This window comes from Phasianus colchicus, chromosome 24, assembly GCF_987193195.1.
Source record: "Phasianus colchicus chromosome 24, bPhaCol1.hap1.1, whole genome shotgun sequence".
Taxonomy (NCBI): Eukaryota; Metazoa; Chordata; class Aves; order Galliformes; family Phasianidae; genus Phasianus; species Phasianus colchicus.
The window spans coordinates 348606-369678 of NC_143459.1; the positions used below are offsets into that span (position 1 = coordinate 348606).

General features: G+C 38.9%; 1 protein-coding gene across 1 annotated transcript in view; it reads right to left on the bottom strand.

Annotated features, from left to right (window-relative positions):
* Nucleotides 1-21073, bottom strand: part of LOC149915080 (uncharacterized) — a 59585-nt gene that overhangs the window by 10847 nt on the left and 27665 nt on the right. Inside the window, exons 7-9 of the mRNA XM_090123777.1 lie at nt 13485-13688; nt 8614-8796; nt 7463-7576 (exon numbers count right to left, since the gene is read on the bottom strand). Coding sequence (XP_089979903.1) covers nt 7463-7576; nt 8614-8796; nt 13485-13688 — 501 coding nt within the window. The remainder of the gene's footprint in view (nt 1-7462; nt 7577-8613; nt 8797-13484; nt 13689-21073) is intronic.

Below are 21073 nucleotides of genomic sequence, written 5' to 3' on the forward strand. Positions count from 1 at the left end.
TCCTCAAGACAATAATGATAAACTTTCTAGTTTGATCTGTATCAAAAAAGCAAAGCAGTGGCTACTGAGGTTTTTGGAGAAAGCAAACTTTTATTTGTCGGCTTGAAGTAGCTGCAGCAACTTGCTAAAAGGAAAGCAATAGCCATCTTTCTATAGAATTTCAGAGATACTAACAGACACAATCAATGATAAGCACTATAATATTAAAGGAAACAAACGAGAAAATTAGATCAGTAGAGAATGAGACCACCAAATGAAGTCTCAGTGCAAGACTGAAAGGCAGAAGTAATACTTCAAATGGCTACAGAAAAGCACTATGAAGGAGTCCAAAACTTGTAGATTGAAACTTCATAAGTTTTTAAAGGTATGATGAAATACTGGAAGCAATATTCCACAACAGAAAGTTTCAAAAGGAGTATTTCAGCAAATATCAGCCAACTCCATACAATGTCTTATGAAGGAATCTTTTTATAGTAATCAAGCAGAGATCCCAAATACATCCGTTAAATAATCATTTTATGTCACTCTTTCCATGATCGCTCAAGGCATAAAGGGTTTTAAATTGACTATTTTACAGAAGAATTTAATTGCATTTACTCCAATTATATCCCAGGTTTCTTTCTGATACTACAGATCCTAGTTAAGCAACTGTAAATAGGGATGGCAAAGAGAAACTCTGCTTTGATCCCCAAGACACTAGCATTTGAGCTTAGAATCAGAAAATCATAGAATGGCTTGGGTTGGAAGGGACCCTCAAAGATCATGAAGCTCCAACCCCTCCACCATATGCAGGGCCACCAACCTCCCTATTAAATATTAGACCAGGCTGCCCAGGACCTCATCCAACTGGCCTTGAACACCTCCAGGAAGAGGGGTGTCCACAGCCTCTCTGGGCAGCCTGTTCCAGCACCTCACCATTCACTCTGTAAAGAACTTCCCCTGATACTCAACCTAAATCCTCCCTCCCTCAACTTAAAGCCATTTCCCCTTGTCCTGCCATTATCTTAAGCTTATCTTAACATAGCTCCTCAGGGCACATACACAAGGTGGGAAAGCTGGCATACTTCATATGATGATCATGTTTTAAAATAGGTGTTTCTGTCCAGCAGCTATACTATCCCAATCCACTCCCTTTCAATTCATCTAGCCTGCTTTTCAACCCAAGCCATTCTATGATTCTATGAAAAAGCCATGAGAAAACAATATGGAGTAGAACTCAGAGAACACTGTGCCATCACCACCAGAGATGTAACCTATAAAAACAGATTAAAACAAGACCTCTTTTTCTCAGAGTTCCTCAAGTTTAAGTAGCCTCAACCTTTTTCATCCTGTTCACAATACGATACGATCTACTTATGGCATCATCTGAGTGCTGATGAAAGGATTCTAAGTGCACACAGCTTCTACAGTTCTCGGACAATAGAAAAATCATGCTAAGGCAGATGCTCTCCACCAGTAAGAATATCCACACAAGATCACCTGCCCATAGTATATTAGTCTATCCAAACCACGTTAGTACTGAAGGTCAATGTAGTATGTAGTATTCTCACAATGCAGCATGTGAGAAACCTCCCATGAGCTAAGCAATTTCAGCTGTGAATCCTTATCTAGAATTGCTTGAGGATTCTTTTTTGAAGGCAGATGCAGGACAGGTTAGAGAATAAAGATGATTTTTGCTCCATTTTGAGTTCGTTGTCCTTACACAGAAATTGCTGGGTGATACTTTAAAAACTAGCAGACTAAGGCTGTTGATTATAGAAGTTACTGCAGGATTTAAGAGCTACTAGCCTAAGCTAATAAAAAAAAAAAAGTATAATTTTATGGAATGTAAGCTAAAAGCCACAGTGCCTTAGCTAACCAGTAGTCACAACAGCTAATTCAAAATGACTGAGTAACAATTACATGCTCAAAACACCTCTTTCTTAAAATATTGAATTCGTTGTCCAGATGCCACAAAACACATTGGTTGTTTCAAAAACCTATAGAGAATTTCACACTGATGTCAAGAGAAAAGGCCAGGACACCTAAGAAACCAGCAAAGAGCTGTAGGATCCCCTACCTGCAGCAGCTCGTGTGAAGCACAGAGCTACTGGAACACTGGTGCAACCCAGTTTCAGATTGCTTCCACTCAACACTGAAAATTCTTTCAAGTATTGTCTGCAAGAACACAGGGACCTACAAATTTCACAAGTTATTAAGTTATAGCTATAGTCTTAGTTTATCTGTGTTCTCCTGCCTCCATGTAGTCATAAGTGATTATTCTTGTATTACCACAGTCAGCGCTGTTAAGTGCAGCAATTCAACGACACTGATGAATTAGAACTTTTGCCCCAAAAATGAAGCTGAGCAAGGAGGGTGGAAAGGGAAAACAGCACACTTATCACAATTTACAAACAGAATTCACATTCTTACTCTCAACTATTCCAAAATTCAACAGATTTCAATGCTCTCTGATTTAGGTTTTGTAACAGAAAACTGAACATCCCTCATCTGCTTAAGCCTTCAAAGAATGCTTCTGCCACTTCAGTTTTGTTAGATTTGTAATATGGAATCAGCACTCTCTTGACCTTTGCCCTGTGAAATAAATTGTTATGCTGCTCCTTTAATGTATTTCCATCCATTACTGCATGGATGGCATCACATCTGCAATAGAACCCAACATTCACCACCAAGTATGCAATCGATGCCTTGTAAAAAAGGGCTGATCTGAAATAATAAACACATTTTCCTTACTCTGTCTTGTATCTGAACAGGTATTAACCAGACCCGGTTGTACCACAGCACTGGTAAAATACTGAAAGCAGAAGGCACTGCCATGTGATCTTATGCTGTAAGGCAGGCCCTGTAAGTAATAACTGAAGTTTTATTCTCAAGTCAGCACCAGACACCAAGGGTTCATACATGTATGAGTCCCAATTAGGAAGTTCAGCTTTTCAAAAACCAGAGTTAAATATGTTAAAGGCTGCTATTTAATGATTTCACAATGCAGCAAGCTGTTAATGACAGGTAAATTCAGCAGAAGTAGAACTTCCATATGCAGAAGATCATTAACAACATCAAATTTACTACATCTAAGAGCCACTAACAGAGCCCAGTAAGCCATATCAATTTTATCTACAAATATCAGTCTTCCAGAGGTGAGTTTTTGCACACTTGAAATGTACAAAAGATCAATGAATAATTGTCTCACCTGAAGCTGGAAAGCATCAGTTTTTCAAGTTAATTTGGTATAGACTTTCTGCACCGAACGTTTACTGTTTCAAGACCTCAAGAGGAGATGAGCAATTGCTTGTGCATCCGTTGTTATAAATCTAGATTACAAGTATGTGTGTGTATATGTAGATATACATGCCATAATTATTATGCTTTTCTTTTTCTCTATCTCATTTTTTCCCTCATTTCTCCTCTCCATCTCACTGAGATGGGGGCAGTGAATGAACAGCCACGTGACGCTCAGTGATCGGCTGGGTTAAACCACAATGCATCACCATATCTTAAAGAACTTGCACGCTGTAAAAGATTTCTTCTTTTAAGAACGTCAGCTTGCCTTTATAAAACACACAGAGTATCTTTGTAAGCAGATTCTGTCAGAAAGCGATCTTCTAACTCAATCCTGACTATTACAAAAATTCAGTACAGTTCTAATTATTAAAGGCAGCCATTCAACCTCACAAGAAAACAGACTAGAGCACGTTTACACATGTATTTTTTGCCCTACTGACAAAGAATGCACACACAGCACAGAGCACCCACCTGGCACCTAAGAATGAAGTTCTTACATTTTATTGCTACAACAAACACAGAAGTGTTGAGTTTGAAATTTCAGCAGGATTCTTCCAATCAAAACATTTTCCTCCTGCTTAACTGACCGTAACATTTGCAGAAGTCACAGACAACTGTAAGCTTCTACAGTTTCAAGGAACAGAATAACCCATATTGGAAAATTCGAGACCAAAAATAAAGCTGTCTGCATAACCGAATGAAGGCAGATCTCACTATAGATTTATTTTCCACTGATGAAAAAGCAAATTTGCTTGCTGTTCTTAATCACAGTATTTGTAGGGCATTTCATAGATGTATTACAGCATTAAGAACTCTCTCCTCTCACCCCCATTCTCATAAGCAAATGCTTCCCTCTTGCTGCTTCCACATTCTATCACCTCATTAGTTAATTATTGCTTAAACGCAAACATACACTACCTGCATATGTTATAATGGAGACTTTGTTTTACTTTCTCATACACAAGAATACAACTAAACTATAAAGCCAGAAAGGTAAAATTTATGCAACTATGACTTAATTACTGTCAGGCTCTTAGCCTTCAGGAGAAGTACATCATCAAGATCATAGTGGGTTTTTTGTGTCCCAATTAGAACACCACCATTAAATGTATGACAAATAAACGTGTTAGGAAGCAGAACAACTCCTACAAGATAACTGACTTTCCTTCTACTTGTACACACCATGTGAAGGACAGCTCAAACTCTGAGGTGCTCGCAACAGTGCAAAGCAAACACCTTGCTTCTCACAGGAAGAGATGGTGAGCAACTGCTACACATCTGCACGCTGACAAAAGACACGCTCAGCATCCTCACAACATTGCTCTGTTGTAATCTAGCGTCTGGATGAACATAAAAGCTCCTGAACAGTGCACGGACTCAGGATTCCAACACAAACAAGAGGATTCTCCCTCTTCAGCCCTACATACTTTCTGCAGACCATCAGACCACTGCTACCGAGCTTCTCCACAGCTGTGTAGAGACAGCTACTTCATGTGGAGTCTCTGATTGTCTTCTCGCATCCTTTTAAGTGGTATGACATTCTCATTGTGGCACTTTGATATTGTCACCTTGTGTACAGTCTGACTGTGACTCATATAACCACAGACTGTTCTCTTCTGCACATAATCGCACATCTCTTTTTTCTTTTTTTTCTTTTTTCCCTACAGAATACCTCATATTTCCCCGTTTCCTATGTGTTCCTATCTGCCTCAATGTTACCACCCACCTCAACCCAGCAGTACCGAATGACACATTCCTTTTTTCATACCTTTTCCCCCAATGTGTGGAAATCCCACTATCCCCCATCACACCATACCCACTAACCATGTTCCTCAATGCCACATCCATACATTTCTTGAACACCTCCGGGGATGGTGACTCTACCACCTCCCTGGGCAGCCTGTGCCACTTCCTCACCACTCCTTCTGAGAAGAAACATTTCCTAATATCCAACCTGAACTTTCCCTGTGCAGCTTGAAGCCATCGCTTCTCACACTATTGCTGGTTACCTTCACAATTGGTCTGTAGTGTTGTAGTTTTGCAGAGTTACTCAACCTAACTTCTCCATTCTGCTTGCTTCCCTCCTGCCTGCGCTCCTGGACTGGTTTGTGACAGCTAGGCTAGTCTTGTACTACACTCCTTATCTTTTCTGTGCGGACAGATAGTTCATTCACAATCTTGAAGCAGTTTCTTTGAGTAACTGCCAGGTTTCAAACATTTTTTCATCTGTGTCAGCTTTCTGGGACATCATACTGAGTTGTTGTAGGGGTTCATTGTAGTCTATCTTCATGAGATATTTTTATTTTGACATCCTTGCTTCTTTTGAAAATGATGTAATTTCCCTGCAAAAACCTGCAAAGCCATGCATACATGTATGTATGTATATACGTATAAAATATGTATGAAAGCATAAGTATAGCGTATATATGAAAACATGTATGCATGCATGCGTACATACTATATACTGTAGTATATACATACATAATTCTCTCTGTTTCTAAAGAATAACGAGAATTTAAATATTTCCCGGCTTTTGTGACCAATTAATTCAGATTAAGACCCATAAAAGTAAACAAAGGATGATGGGTGTGCCATCAGCAAACAAGCTTGTCACACTGCTGGCAAATGGAAACAGGCATGACTCCTTACTCATTTTTCTAATAATCCTGTGCAGAAATTGTTGGCTTTGCATCCACTGCCACTAGTTAGGTGAAAGTGCTATGGATCCCTTTAGCTGTAACATTCTGCCATTTTTGATATTAAAATGAATTTGAAGAAATACATCAACTTCATCTATAAAAGGGTTCCAGGATCAAAATGCTCATCAGGGTACAACACGCGTGCCGACTTACTTACAGGGAGATTTCTTATAAGAGAAGCAGGTCTAAGACATCTGTTTATCTCCAATTTAAACAACTTAATTTAGGTAGAATTATGTGTTTTACAGCTATTCACGCAGTTGCTTACTAGAAATATCTGATTTAATTGCAGAGATGTTCTAGACCTAAACCAGGGTCTATTTAAGACAGAGAAAGCTCTGCATTGACAATTTTTATATTTGTTGTAGTTACATCATTGAAGTGAATACATTGTGTTTATATTAAATTGTAAGAAGAACCATTTTTAATAAGCTTTAACATTTTAATTTGATATCCTCTTCTGATTTAAGTGTGGCCTTATGACTCTCCATAGAAAAAGATTATTCTGCCCACACTGAGGCTAAATGACAAAACCCCAGTAACTCAAAAAAAAAAAAAAAAAAAAAAAGAGAAACAAATGACTAATCTCAAAAGCCTTTGGAAATATTATGCAAATATACCACAGCAATAGAAAGTATCAGATGGGATGAGTCACATCAACAAGTTACCATGGTTTGACAAGTAGCAAAAGCAGAGTAAAACCACTCTTTCCTAAGTCTCTCTGTGAGGTTTAAGCTGACACGCTTCACTTCACATCTGAGGCAGACTACAAATCGGCACGAGCTACTGCACCTCAGCCATGGCACAGGCAAAAGCTTTCCTTGTCCTGGAGTCAGCTGCACAGAGAGGCTCTGCTGCTCTGGTCCCTGCCACGGCTGCATTTTATCCAACCCATTCCTGTGCTCATCTGAGCCCACGATGAGTCAGTGCAGAGAAGCTAACTGCAGATGTCTCCTAGCTTTGCCAAAATGTTTTCTGTGCTTCACTGGGTCAGCTCGTCACCTCATCGGCAGGGAGGCTTGGGATGCACTACACGGACAAGGAGGCAAGGAGAGCAGGAGCAGAGCAACTTCTAGGGGCAGCTAGCCATACATTCAGTTAAACTGTACCATCAAAACACATCCTTGCTCTTACAGTCATTAGCCCAAACCAAGAGTTATTAGAGTTGCTTCCAATTTATCTCCTAATCCATTTCAAGGGAATTGTTTTTCTACTAAATAGCCATACAGGAAGCTTCAAATGTCACCTATCTGCCTGAGTGATTTCACAAAAAAGACTGACATGTTTAGGAGAAAGACTTCTTGAACTTGCAGTAGATCGTCCATAAGCACAAAATCCATGCCACTGATCAATAAATATCTCCATTCTCAGCTGTCAAGGGCTATAGACATACCACAGAAATACACTATACTCAGTCCTTTTGACTAAAAATACCAAAATCATACGTAATCCTCATATGTATTACAACACAATGTAATCACCTTCAGATGGATGAGCATCACTCCTCGGAAGCTTAGGGGAAAGGGGAGCTGTGTATGGTGGAGAGTCCTGAGAGTATCGTTTAACACTTCCGTTTTCGTGTATTTCTTCTTTTGCTGTGAAAAGGAAAGATATCACCAATTTATTATGGTATAAAAATGCTCACAGGGAAAGTCAAAGTACAAAAGCAAAAACATACATCAAGTCATTCACCAGGTAACAAATCCATTTCACATAGAATCGGTCATTCAATACAAACTTCAAAAGCTGAAGTAACAGCTTAGTTTATACTATCATCATCCAAATTTCCAAATTTAGGCTACTTTCCTGAAAAGTATTAAAGCAAATGACTTTTATTTGATGAAATGAAACAAATACAATTTCTCTACTGGAAAAAAACAAAACAAAACAAATAAAAACCGAAATACCAAAACCACCACAATACTTTATTTTCTAAAGCAGCACCTCTAAGACTGAAACTGCACTGATGTCAAAGTTTTCTCAGCTATGGCGCTGATAACCCTTGGACCGGGACTCGTAATACCAGCACTGCAAGCCATTTGATGGGAGACCCTGAGCATGTTATTTCCCTCTCCCTCTATATACCCCCAGAGTACCAAAACTCACATAAAATGTCACAAGCAGCCAGCTGCAAAACCCACCTTCTCTACTAGACTGTATGCTGCAGAATTTAAAATTTTGGAGCCGCCACTGAGCAAGGTGAACAAAGAAGGAAGAAAAGAGTATTTAATGTTGTAGGATAGGCTGAACTGAATCATCTCTCAGAGCAAGCCCCTTCTTATAAGGTAGTAAGCATCTTTCTCCAAGGTTATTTTATGATTCAAACATAAATTGAACAGGCAAAACGTGAAGTTTTGAGTCTGTTCTTTTAGTAACCCAGTGGTACAATACATATGTTTCCTACTTGACCACAAGAAAGAGTTCACAGAACAAAATGATTTCTGCACATGTGGTATGAGCTATCCCAACCTGCCACAGCACCTGTGATCTGGAACGAATCCTCTAAGAACTGAAGAGTATTCATTTCAATCAATTAAAGTTATAGCAAAGCAGATTAAAATGTTAAATTTCATAAAGTAACCACACTTATCAAAAATATCAGTACTTGTAAACAACAGCTGTTTGATAGTACCTGGTTTGTTCCTATCGTACTCCGTGGGACTATGTGCACACCCCATGTAGGGGCTGAAAGGCAGGCTACTGAAAAGATTATCGCATTGAAGACTGTGGCAGAGTTTCTCCAAGAAACGTACGACAAACGATGCACTGTTTACAGAAGGAAGATTGATGGCATGCTTCTCCCCATCAAAGGAAGCTGCGAATAAGAAGAAGATGCCAAACAGCCCCTGAGCATCACGAAGTATAGCAAAACACTAACAAGTAAAGGAGAAGACATTCAGCTTTGATTTAAAACATGCAAGACATGAGAGGAATAAACAATCTTTCTGGTGTTTAACACGTTTATATCCAAAGAACTGGTTGTACCTTCCATTGGATCCATGCCACTTTAAATTTGCTCTATGAGAACTTATTTTCAGAAAATAACACTGGCTTTAAACGAGTATAACAAATCTATTCTCTCAACATCAAAATCTTACGGGCAATTTCAGTTGTTTGCTTATAAAACAGTACCTCTATACCACCTATTTGCAGGAGATAACCAAGAAAAGATCCATTACAGCACTTGCTGGAGAGAAAAAAAAATAAACTTTTTTTTTTTTTTTTTTAGTTTGCAACTGAACTGAGCTTACTTGCAATAGCATGCTGGCATGCATCACCACTGAAATTTTGACTACAGAAACTCATCTTGTCATTTGATATTTTACCATTAGAGAAATCCATCCTGCTGTCAACGCTACAGTGATGAAACTCCAACTTAATTCTAAAAAATCTAGGTGGCAGAGATACCACAAGAATGGACTTGAATGAGTGATTACAAAGAGACTGAACATGGGCCAACATCTTTAACTTATTAACTTCCTTCCTTGCTCCCTAAATATTTAGAATGATAGTAGTACTATAGTAGTAGTAGTTAATGATAATTTTCCCTTTTTGTGATACTTGGTGAGATTCCGAAAAAACTTACTGTTGCAAATGCCACCACTACATAGGTAAATAATTACAATTACGTTATCTGAATCCTTTGGTTATTTCTAATTAGAAAGACACTACAACAGGAACAAACTTGTAAATTATGCTTAGGGTTGAAAAGAATCAGTGTGAACACCAGGTTTATGCATCAATTTGTCTTCTCAGGCAGCTTTCTGTTTTTGAGTTTCCAAATGGTAAGCAGAGCCTTAAAGGATCACATTTGGTTAGTGGCAGATGCATTTTCAAAAAAAAAACAAAAAACAAAAACCCACAAAAATTACAAGAAAGCCTTTATTCACAAGTCTGAAATAAGAAGCATACCCATATTGCGTTACAGAAGAAGACAGATATTACATGCAAAAACAAAGAAAACGCCCCAGCTCTAGCATATTTTATGCTTCCTTAGGAAATCAGAAGCGTGACTGACTTATACTGTTAAGTGAGCCTATGATTAGGGTTAATGCAAGTACACGAGCTAGCATCAACAATAACACACTACCTCTCGTTTGCTTTCATTGTGTGGTGATCAGTGCAGGTGCCTAGAGTTTAAGAGTCAGTACCACAGGGATAAATCCTGGACCCACGGGTTTCCACGGCCCATTCACATTTTTTCCAGACTCCAATGTTTAAATGAAAACCTAATGATTCACATGTGGCTCAGACACAAGGCTCTCTACCTCCTGTTTGGGGAAAAGGTCTCGGGAGGCATATTTCTGCTAGGAGCTCAACCAGTTCTGGAGAGCAAATGGGCTGTGAGACCCAGCACAGCCTGATCTCCTGGTATTTACTTCAAGGTAGCACTATCAGCTGCAGCAAACATTCAAATAACTTCATAATAGCCTCACAGGTAGTCTTACATGGCCCTAGGGAAATTACTTGTTCTCCACATCTTAATTTCTCATTTTGAAAAGAAGCACTGAAAAGAATAATATTATCTTAGAGTTGTCAGGAGGATAAAGCAAGAAACATCTGAGGCCATCTGAATGCCCCAAGTCACACCATGAGAAAAATCCACAAAAAAAAGAAAACAGGATTCAGTGCAAACACAGCTCCCTTGTACTCCAAACATCTGAGGGCAACCATAGGAACTCCAAGCAAAGGAGTGGGATCCAGATCTACAGGCTCAACTCTCTGCTCTGCCTGGGAACAACATAAGCTTCTTACTTCCAAGATAAATGCTAGGGCTGAAAATAAAAAGGAGCACTTCTGAGGTGCAACAACCTCAACCTCAAATGACAAATAAACAGGGAATGGAGCTTGTTTGTGCAACCCCAGCCCGTGGGATGAAGAATCATTCTCATTTCTTTACTTTTCATTGTGTAGGTATGTTTCAAACAGCAAGCTCAAGCCAGGAGAAAGGCTGAGCACTAAACTATCAGACAAATGTGTCTGTCTGATAGTGAAGAAAATCACCCAAGAGACTGATTTAATTCTCTGCTTGAGAAGGTTTATCTGAACCTCAGTCTGTTTCATCCCACTAAATGACACAGACTCAGAGCTAGAAGCAGAAAAAAGGGGCTGACACCACCACCATGAGTGGGCTTGCTAATCAAGCCTTTAATTTCCCTTTGGTTACATTTGCTTGAATTGAAACCTTATGCATCAAGCAAAATTAAAATGGTTTGTGCTTTTGTTTTGAGTAAGAAAAAATCCTAAATTCAACTCCATTCAAAACAATTATTTTCTCTGGCAGCTGAACCAAAAGAACCCACTAATTATTCACACATATGGTAGCAAGATTATTTCATCCAAGTCCCAGCATGCAGTTTTCTACTATAGCAAATACAATACTTGCCATGAAAGTTCATCACAAAAGATTTAGATTTCTTTCCTTAATCTCTGATGCAGACAATTGTTTTTCTTGCCAGTCTTAAAGAAAAACCAACTATACAAAAAAAAAAAAACAACTTTCAAACAAAAACTCTACAAGAAAATATTCTCACAATTTCATTCTGCAATTTCTCATTTAATTCTACTGTCTACACCCTACCTTCCTATTCAACTGCACAGTTGGTTTTCACAGAATCACAGAATGGCCAGGGTTGGAAGGGACCTCAAGGATCATGAATCTCCAACCCCCTGCCAATGCAGGGCCACCAACCTCCACATTCAGTGCTAGACCAGGCTGCCCAGGGCCCCATCCAATCTGGCCTTGAACACCTCTAGCGACGGGGCATCCACAGCCTCTCTGAGCAGCCTGTTCCAGCACCTCACCACTCTCTCTGTAAAGAACTTCCCCCTGACATCCAACTTAAATCTTCCCTCCTTCAGCTTAAAACCATTTCCCCTTGTCCTGCTGTTATCTACCCTTTCAAAGAGTTTTAATGCGTTACATTAACCTTAGCCACATTTTGTTCTTCTCAAAATATATCCCTCAAAAATTTTTTATAAAATGACTTACGATTTGACTTATCACTCAGTGAGCCTCTCAGCAACCTATCCAACAAGATGATGAGAAGACAAGAGCTAAAAAACACAGGAAACCCACAAGGGCCTTGTGGCTCTGTAACACCTGAGAGAGCTCCAGCACTCTGCTTCAGGAGCAGCCCACAGGCTTCTTGAGCTTAGGACTACTGAGCTGACTTCTTTGAATCTAGCAGTAATTACAATAGTAATTCCTGTTCCTATAGGATTTTTGAATGAAAACATATCAGAACTAGATAGATTTTTTTTTTTTTTTTTTTTTACATCTGCTTTGTAAAATAATTACTTTCAACTATTCCATCATTGCCCACATTCACCACTGGCCTACAATTTAGTCCTTCTTCTAGAACAATAACAATCAGAATACTGGCAAAGCACATCTCAGTGTATTTTGTTCCAAAAAAAATGACTTGTTGGAATGAGGCACAACAAGGCACAACTATGTTATTATATTAATAATATAATAAAATTTCATATGTTTTGCAAAAAATAAAGTAATACAAGTTTCAAACCCATACTTACACAGTTCCAGTAAACTTCTATTACAAAGTAGAAAAGAAGCATCTATCTTTTGAACAAACTCGTGCAGACACATAAGCAAGGACTACTGAAATTCTGCTATATGCAGGTCAGGGTGCTATGTTACAGACACTGTTAGATAGCAACATCTTTTACAAGGATTTAATTAAACCTGTATTCCACTAATCATCTTTCACACCTGGTGTTAATGTAAGGAGATTAAAGTAACACCAAGTCTTTTTACTGCCAGTGATAGAATTATGAATTGATGTGCTAACTGCCATACAGAGACTTCCTAGCCTAGAAGGAAAAAAAAAATGTCAAGCAGCAGCTATTCAGTTTGAGATGTAAGGATAATTTATCTGTAGGCATGGCATTAATATGTAGCAGAACTAAACCTATTCCTTAATAGAGGACATAAGAGAACGAACACTGACCTAAGAGACCAGGGAATGGGAGAAAGGAGGAAGCAGCAAATTTAACATGTGGAATCACTTGCCTGGAAGCTAAACAGATTAGCTGGAAACTTTTCACTCACTTGGTTAAGGTATTAAGAACACAAACATTATGTATGGATAAGATTATGAGAATGACTTGAATTAATAAAGCTGATACTCCACTCATACTGAGCTTACTTGACAAATGTATAGCTTGTATAGCTGCAGCTGTTGAGATGCACAAGCTCTGCTTATTACCAACAACCTAACTGTACAGTGTACATGTAATTCAACTTTGCTATTGCTAGACTCTGATTTAAGAACTGTTCAGAAAATCCTGGACTCCCAGTGATATAAAGTATACTCCACCAGGACTATCTTAATAAAGTAGTTCACAAACATACATTCTTGACTATGCTTAAGGAGTTACAAAAGTGATAGAATCTCACTGCAGGTTACTTCAGTTCTTTCTCCCTACCCTAGGTTCACAAACAAGTGAAGAAACAAAAAAATTAGAAACATCTTCACATACCAGTTATCATTTCCCCTCCATGATGGCCAGATTTCAGAAATCCAAAGACTGTTTTGGATTGATAGGCACAATCCACACAAGCTTGTACAGCTTGTTGAAGTACCACGTTGACAGGACCTGGTCCAAAGTGATCTGGAAGCTCCTGAACCTTTTTCTTATCCAGGTGAGGCCCAGAATTTCCATGCTTGTTGACATAAACACACACTGAAAAAGAACAAGCCATATTTATACAGAATATTTCTGCTTTCTTCACACCTAGTGCACACAGAATAGAGACATGTTTCACGTGCTAGAACTGCATTGTTTCTTAAGTCCCAAATTCACTCCCATCTGACCTCTAAAGCCTTTCCGTACCCTGCTAACGTACAAAGCTATCACAACCTGCATCTCTACTCACGCAATAGTCCCAGCAAAGCAAGAACTACCAGTACATGCTCTAAACTACCAAAAATCTATTCTTAAAAGTTGTCCTTGCTGCCCTATTTTTTCTCAGATTTGAGACGATACAACAAACCAAACCCTATAGCATACGCCTGCTATTGGTGCCCATTCTGAAGCACCCACACAGCGTTAATAATGTCTGTGCACAATGGTCAGTATCTGCTATCTTCAGCAACCATGCATGTATGATTTCCACACTACAGTTTGACTTTCAGTGCTAAACAAAAGAACAGTACTTACCTGGAAACTGTGCAAAGTGGTTTAAGGCTTATCATGAAAGTAATCAAATAGGACTACTGAAAACAGAGACAATGAAAAACTATCTTTCAAAAGGAACAACAAGGCAGAAAAATATGGAGAAAAGCTGTAACTGAAGGGTTTTTCTTTCTTCTTTTTGGTCTTGACTATCACATGACCAGGAATGCACAAAGACATTAGTACAGGTTAAATCTGTGGTGACTAAGCAGACAATCTAAGTGATACGTAATAGAAAAGACTGCTGCATTTTCTCAGCTGTAGTACCATTCTGGCTTAGTTAGAAGCATAGATTTTAAAAATGAAACATTTCTATGAAGTGCTTCACTGATCTTGTGTCTTCATGCCTATCTGCTTAGTCTCTGATGTCTGCAAATTGGAGGAAGCCGCTTTGTATGAATAAACAAAGATACAAATCAGCAAAAAGAGCTTTCATGACATCTTCTGTCTGACCTCAATAACAGCTGAAAGGTTTATTTTCCTAGGAAACACATAGGTATTTTCCCCTCATCCATCATTGAAGTTGGAATGGAGAAGAGCCTGACAACTTCTATTGTAAAAACAGTTTTTAGTTTTGTTTGGGATACTTTTGACATTTAACATAACTTATGGGCTTTTTTAGAAAGATCTGAGCTTTCAATTGACAACCTACAAATTGTTTCATTACAGAGTTACAAGCCCCTCAACAAGCCAGCTCATTAAGTGGCTTATTTTTGTTTTGCCAATGCTTTTTAAGATACATTTCATTACATTTTCTCTTAAGTTTGCTTGTTTAAAAATAAGGGAGATATTTCCCCTGATTGCTTTTACTTGGTTTAAATGGACTTGCTTTTTTAATAGAACACTGAAGAGAGACAAAATCTCCATTTTGTGTTATTAAAGTCAAGCGTGCATGAAAGCAAAATATCATACGAGCTTTTAGCTACATCAAATCCCATTTCATACATCAGAGAATGAGACAGAAATGAAACAATTGTACAGTTTCCTCCTTCAGACAGAGCAAAACTGACAGGTTTAGCAGATGTGTTCAAAGTCTCTGTGCCCCAGCACTTCTTGTTTTAATGCAGGCATCAAAATACCAGTTCTACAAAGTAACACTGGCACCTACAAACATCTTTTTAAAAAAACGTAGTAGGTGAGTAAGTTCGCAGCACATTTCCATAAGAAGACACTACTAATTTTCTTGAAATTGAAGTCATTTCACACTAAAAATATCATTATTTTTTTTCTTTTACCTGTGGATATAACTGCTGCAGTTGCACCAGACAAACTAATTCCATCTTTAAGTATCTGCGTAGTGCCACTGTCCCCATCAGGAGAAGAAAGAGGAGAAGGTGGTGCAGTAGTCAGTTGCTCTGGTAAGACTTTTTTCTGTTTTGAGAAAAAAAAATAAAGTATTTAATGTTGTTTAAGTAGTATGCCAAACCTTTCCACTATCATTTATCATACTATTGAGTGCATGTAGCTCCTCATTACAGAAGTACTACACACTGCAAAGATGATGAAGCCTGGGAAGGGATGATCAGAAACTGCCTGCGTTTACAGCTACTTCAGCAACGGAGGGGAAGACAAATGACTTGAAAAGGAACCCACTTACAGTTGAAAAGGAGCAGGAAAGCAATGAGCTATATATAATCAATTCATGACCCTTCTAAATTTTAGGAATCACAGAAGAGGTATTTGGATTACTTTCCCACATACATTCTTCCCATTACCTGGGTTTACCACAATTCCAATAAATTATTTGGACTGTGCATACATTGTTATACCAATTCTGATTCAGATTTAGCTGTCAACTTTACAGAGCATCTAGATTTTCTCCCAGCTTGTCTCAAAGAGGTTGAAATTCTTACATAAACACTTTCAGAAACTGATGCTCTATGCAAGGTATCAAATAAACCAATATAGTTGAGTCACTTGAGTTTGCAAAACTTTCTTCTTTCCCAAGCCAACCTTATTTGCAGCCTATTATATACCACACAGACAGATTTTATAGCACAAGGATGTAGAAATCAGTCAGTGTCTCCCAGCTGAGAAAAAAGAAAATGTTGCAATTTAGTTTGGGCTGGGGTCTAGAAAAGAGGTGTATGCTAGAAAGGCACTTCTGATGTGTTATGAAAATACATGGAAATAAAAGAAGCAATTAATTGGCAAAAAATTCTTCACCTCTTCCTTCGCCATTTATTCTTGCACGAGAACATATTACATCGTCATTTTCTACCCTGAATAAAAAAAAATAGGAATATAAGAGATTAGTCAAGGTGGTTAAGGTAACAGAGACCCGGATAATCATGTGGACAGAGTTTGTATCTAACACTGATCTGCAGCAAAGAAAAAAAAAAAATCTGCCAAGCTGCCAGGGAAAGCTTCGATTTAGAAGTGCAATGCAATAAAAGTGTAATGGATGGATAAGGAGGATATTTACTAAATAGTACATTAACAAATTATATAGTAAGCAATCAAAATACACACACTATTCCAAAGAACAGTAGTGCCCAACTTCTCCACAACACCTACTAAGAATTGTAGTTCTTTTCTTCTAAAGTCTATGGCATGGTAAAGAAAATTTCTGTGCTCTTTATAGATCTAAGACGAGAAAATAGGTTTGGAAAGAGAAATTATTTGACAACACAGCACTGGATAGAATCACCACAAACGTAAGAGATAGACTGCCAAGGTTTGGCACTGCTGTGAATGAGACGAGGTGGAAAGGGTCAAACACTGAAGCAGTGATGTATTACTTGTCAGAGATTGCCTATGCATCTTAACACTGGGAAACAGAAAGGTCTCCATCCTTAACACAGAGAACAACAATGCAGGTAGGAAGTTAGAGCTTTTGATCTGAAGCCTGGCATTCCTGAAGCCTCTCTGCACAAGGGACTCTCCAGGGGACCAGTTGTCTGTTGTCATGCTGCAAAATGCCAGCGGTCGAGTTGAGAGGAAAAAGGAGGGAACAGGAGAAATGTAGCATGAAAACAAAATGTAAATACTAAGCTGTAAGCCAGAAGAATTGTCTACCCTCTACACGAATGCATAAGTGTGGTGAGGCTAGCCAGCCATTTCTTACTGTCTCCTCCAGAACGAGGAAAGAGCATATTTTGGGAATACAGTGTGTTATGCTTGCTCAGCTGAGTAATTTGTAATCCCAAAGTGATGAGCAGCACACCGCAGTCCAACAGCCAGGCTGTGTCTATCTCATTTTTTCCCTCATTTCTCCTCTCCATCTCACTGAGATGGGGGCAGTGAATGAACAGCCACGTGACGCTCAGTGATCTGCTGGGTTAAACCACAATGCATCACCATATCTTAAAGAACTTGCACGCTGTAAAAGATTTCTTCTTTTAAGAACGTCAGCTTGCCTTTATAAAACACACAGAGTATCACGTCCCTCAATGCCACAATGACATGTTTCTTAAACACCTCCAGGGACGGTAACTCCACTGCCTCACTGGGTAGCCTGTGCCACTGCCACAACCACTCCTTCCAAGAAGTTGTTTTTCCTAATATCCAATCCAATCCTGAAGTCATTCCCCCTCCTCCTATCACTGCTATCTGGGAGAAAAATCAATCCCCACCTCACCACAACCTCCTTTCAGGAACTGTAGAGAGCAATAAGGTCTCCCCTGAGCCTCCTCTGCTGCAGACTTAACAATTCCAGTTCCTTCAGCTGCTCCCCATAAGGCCTCTGCCCCAGACCCCTCACCAGTTTAGTTGCCCTTCTCTGGACACGCTCCAGTGCCTTGATGTCTTTCCTGCAGTGAGGGGCCCAAAACTGAACACAGCACTTGAGGTACGGCCTCACCAGAGCTGAGAAGAAAGCAATGAGCACCTCCCTGCTCCTGCTGGCAACACCATTTCTTATATGAACCATCCTTTTCAACCCAAGCCATTCTATGATTCTATGAAAAAGCCATGAGAAAACAACATGGAGTAGAAGTCAGAGAACACTGTGCCATCACCACCAGAGATGTAACCTATAAAAACAGATTAAAACAAGACCTCTTTTTCTCAGAGTTCCTCAAGTTTAAGTAGCCTCAACCTTTTTCATCCTGTTCACAATAGGATATGATCTACTTATGGCATCATCTGAGTGCTGATGAAAGGATTCTAAGTGCACACAGCTTCTACAGTCCTCGGACAATAGAAAAATCATGCTAAGGCAGATGCTCTCCACCAGTAAGAATATCCACACAAGATCACCTGCCCATAGTATATTAGTCTGTCCAAACCACGTTAGTACTGAAGGTCAATGTAGTATGTAGTATTCTCACAATGCAGCATGTGAGAAACCTCCCATGAGCTAAGCAATTTCAGCTGTGAATCCTTATCTAGAATTGCTTGAGGATTCTTTTTTGAAGGCAGATGCAGGACAGGTTAGAGAATAAAGATGATTTTTGCTCCATTTTGAGTTCGTTGTCCTTACACAGAAATTGCTGGGTGATACTTTAAAAACTAGCAGACTAAGGCTGTTGATTATAGAAGTTACTGCAGGATTTAAGAGCTACTAGCCTAAGCTAATAAAAAAAAAAAAGTATAATTTTATGGAATGTAAGCTAAAAGCCACAGTGCCTTAGCTAACCAGTAGTCACAACAGCTAATTCAAAATGACTGAGTAACAATTACATGCTCAAAACACCTCTTTCTTAAAATATTGAATTCGTTGTCCAGATGCCACAAAACACATTGGTTGTTTCAAAAACCTATAGAGAATTTCACACTGATGTCAAGAGAAAAGGCCAGGACACCTAAGAAACCAGCAAAGAGCTGTAGGATCCCCTACCTGCAGCAGCTCGTGTGAAGCACAGAGCTACTGGAACACTGGTGCAACCCAGTTTCAGATTGCTTCCACTCAACACTGAAAATTCTTTCAAGTATTGTCTGCAAGAACACAGGGACCTACAAATTTCACAAGTTATTAAGTTATAGCTATAGTCTTAGTTTATCTGTGTTCTCCTGCCTCCATGTAGTCATAAGTGATTATTCTTGTATTACCACAGTCAGCGCTGTTAAGTGCAGCAATTCAACGACACTGATGAATTAGAACTTTTGCCCCAAAAATGAAGCTGAGCAAGGAGGGTGGAAAGGGAAAACAGCACACTTATCACAATTTACAAACAGAATTCACATTCTTACTCTCAACTATTCCAAAATTCAACAGATTTCAATGCTCTCTGATTTAGGTTTTGTAACAGAAAACTGAACATCCCTCATCTGCTTAAGCCTTCAAAGAATGCTTCTGCCACTTCAGTTTTGTTAGATTTGTAATATGGAATCAGCACTCTCTTGACCTTTGCCCTGTGAAATAAATTGTTATGCTGCTCCTTTAATGTATTTCCATCCATTACTGCATGGATGGCATCACATCTGCAATAGAACCCAACATTCACCACCAAGTATGCAATCGATGCCTTGTAAAAAAGGGCTGATCTGAAATAATAAACACATTTTCCTTACTCTGTCTTGTATCTGAACAGGTATTAACCAGACCCGGTTGTACCACAGCACTGGTAAAATACTGAAAGCAGAAGGCACTGCCATGTGATCTTATGCTGTAAGGCAGGCCCTGTAAGTAATAACTGAAGTTTTATTCTCAAGTCAGCACCAGACACCAAGGGTTCATACATGTATGAGTCCCAATTAGGAAGTTCAGCTTTTCAAAAACCAGAGTTAAATATGTTAAAGGCTGCTATTTAATGATTTCACAATGCAGCAAGCTGTTAATGACAGGTAAATTCAGCAGAAGTAGAACTTCCATATGCAGAAGATCATTAACAACATCAAATTTACTACATCTAAGAGCCACTAACAGAGCCCAGTAAGCCATATCAATTTTATCTACAAATATCAGTCTTCCAGAGGTGAGTTTTTGCACACTTGAAATGTACAAAAGATCAATGAATAATTGTCTCACCTGAAGCTGGAAAGCATCAGTTTTTCAAGTTAATTTGGTATAGACTTTCTGCACCGAACGTTTACTGTTTCAAGACCTCAAGAGGAGATGAGCAATTGCTTGTGCATCCGTTGTTATAAATCTAGATTACAAGTATGTGTGTGTATATGTAGATATACATGCCATAATTATTATGCTTTTCTTTTTCTCTATCTCATTTTTTCCCTCATTTCTCCTCTCCATCTCACTGAGATGGGGGCAGTGAATGAACAGCCACGTGACGCTCAGTGATCGGCTGGGTTAAACCACAATGCATCACCATATCTTAAAGAACTTGCACGCTGTAAAAGATTTCTTCTTTTAAGAACGTCAGCTTGCCTTTATAAAACACACAGAGTATCTTTGTAAGCAGATTCTGTCAGAAAGCGATCTTCTAACTCAATCCTGACTATTACAAAAATTCAGTACAGTTCTAATTATTAAAGGCAGCCATTCAACCTCACAAGAAAACAGACTAGAGCACGTTTACACATGTATTTTTTGCCCTACTGACAAAGAATGCACACACAGCACAGAGCACCCACCTGGCACCTAAGAATGAAGTTCTTACATTTTATTGCTACAACAAACACAGAAGTGTTGAGTTTGAAATTTCAGCAGGATTCTTCCAATCAAAACATTTTCCTCCTGCTTAACTGACCGTAACATTTGCAGAAGTCACAGACAACTGTAAGCTTCTACAGTTTCAAGGAACAGAATAACCCATATTGGAAAATTCGAGACCAAAAATAAAGCTGTCTGCATAACCGAATGAAGGCAGATCTCACTATAGATTTATTTTCCACTGATGAAAAAGCAAATTTGCTTGCTGTTCTTAATCACAGTATTTGTAGGGCATTTCATAGATGTATTACAGCATTAAGAACTCTCTCCTCTCACCCCCATTCTCATAAGCAAATGCTTCCCTCTTGCTGCTTCCACATTCTATCACCTCATTAGTTAA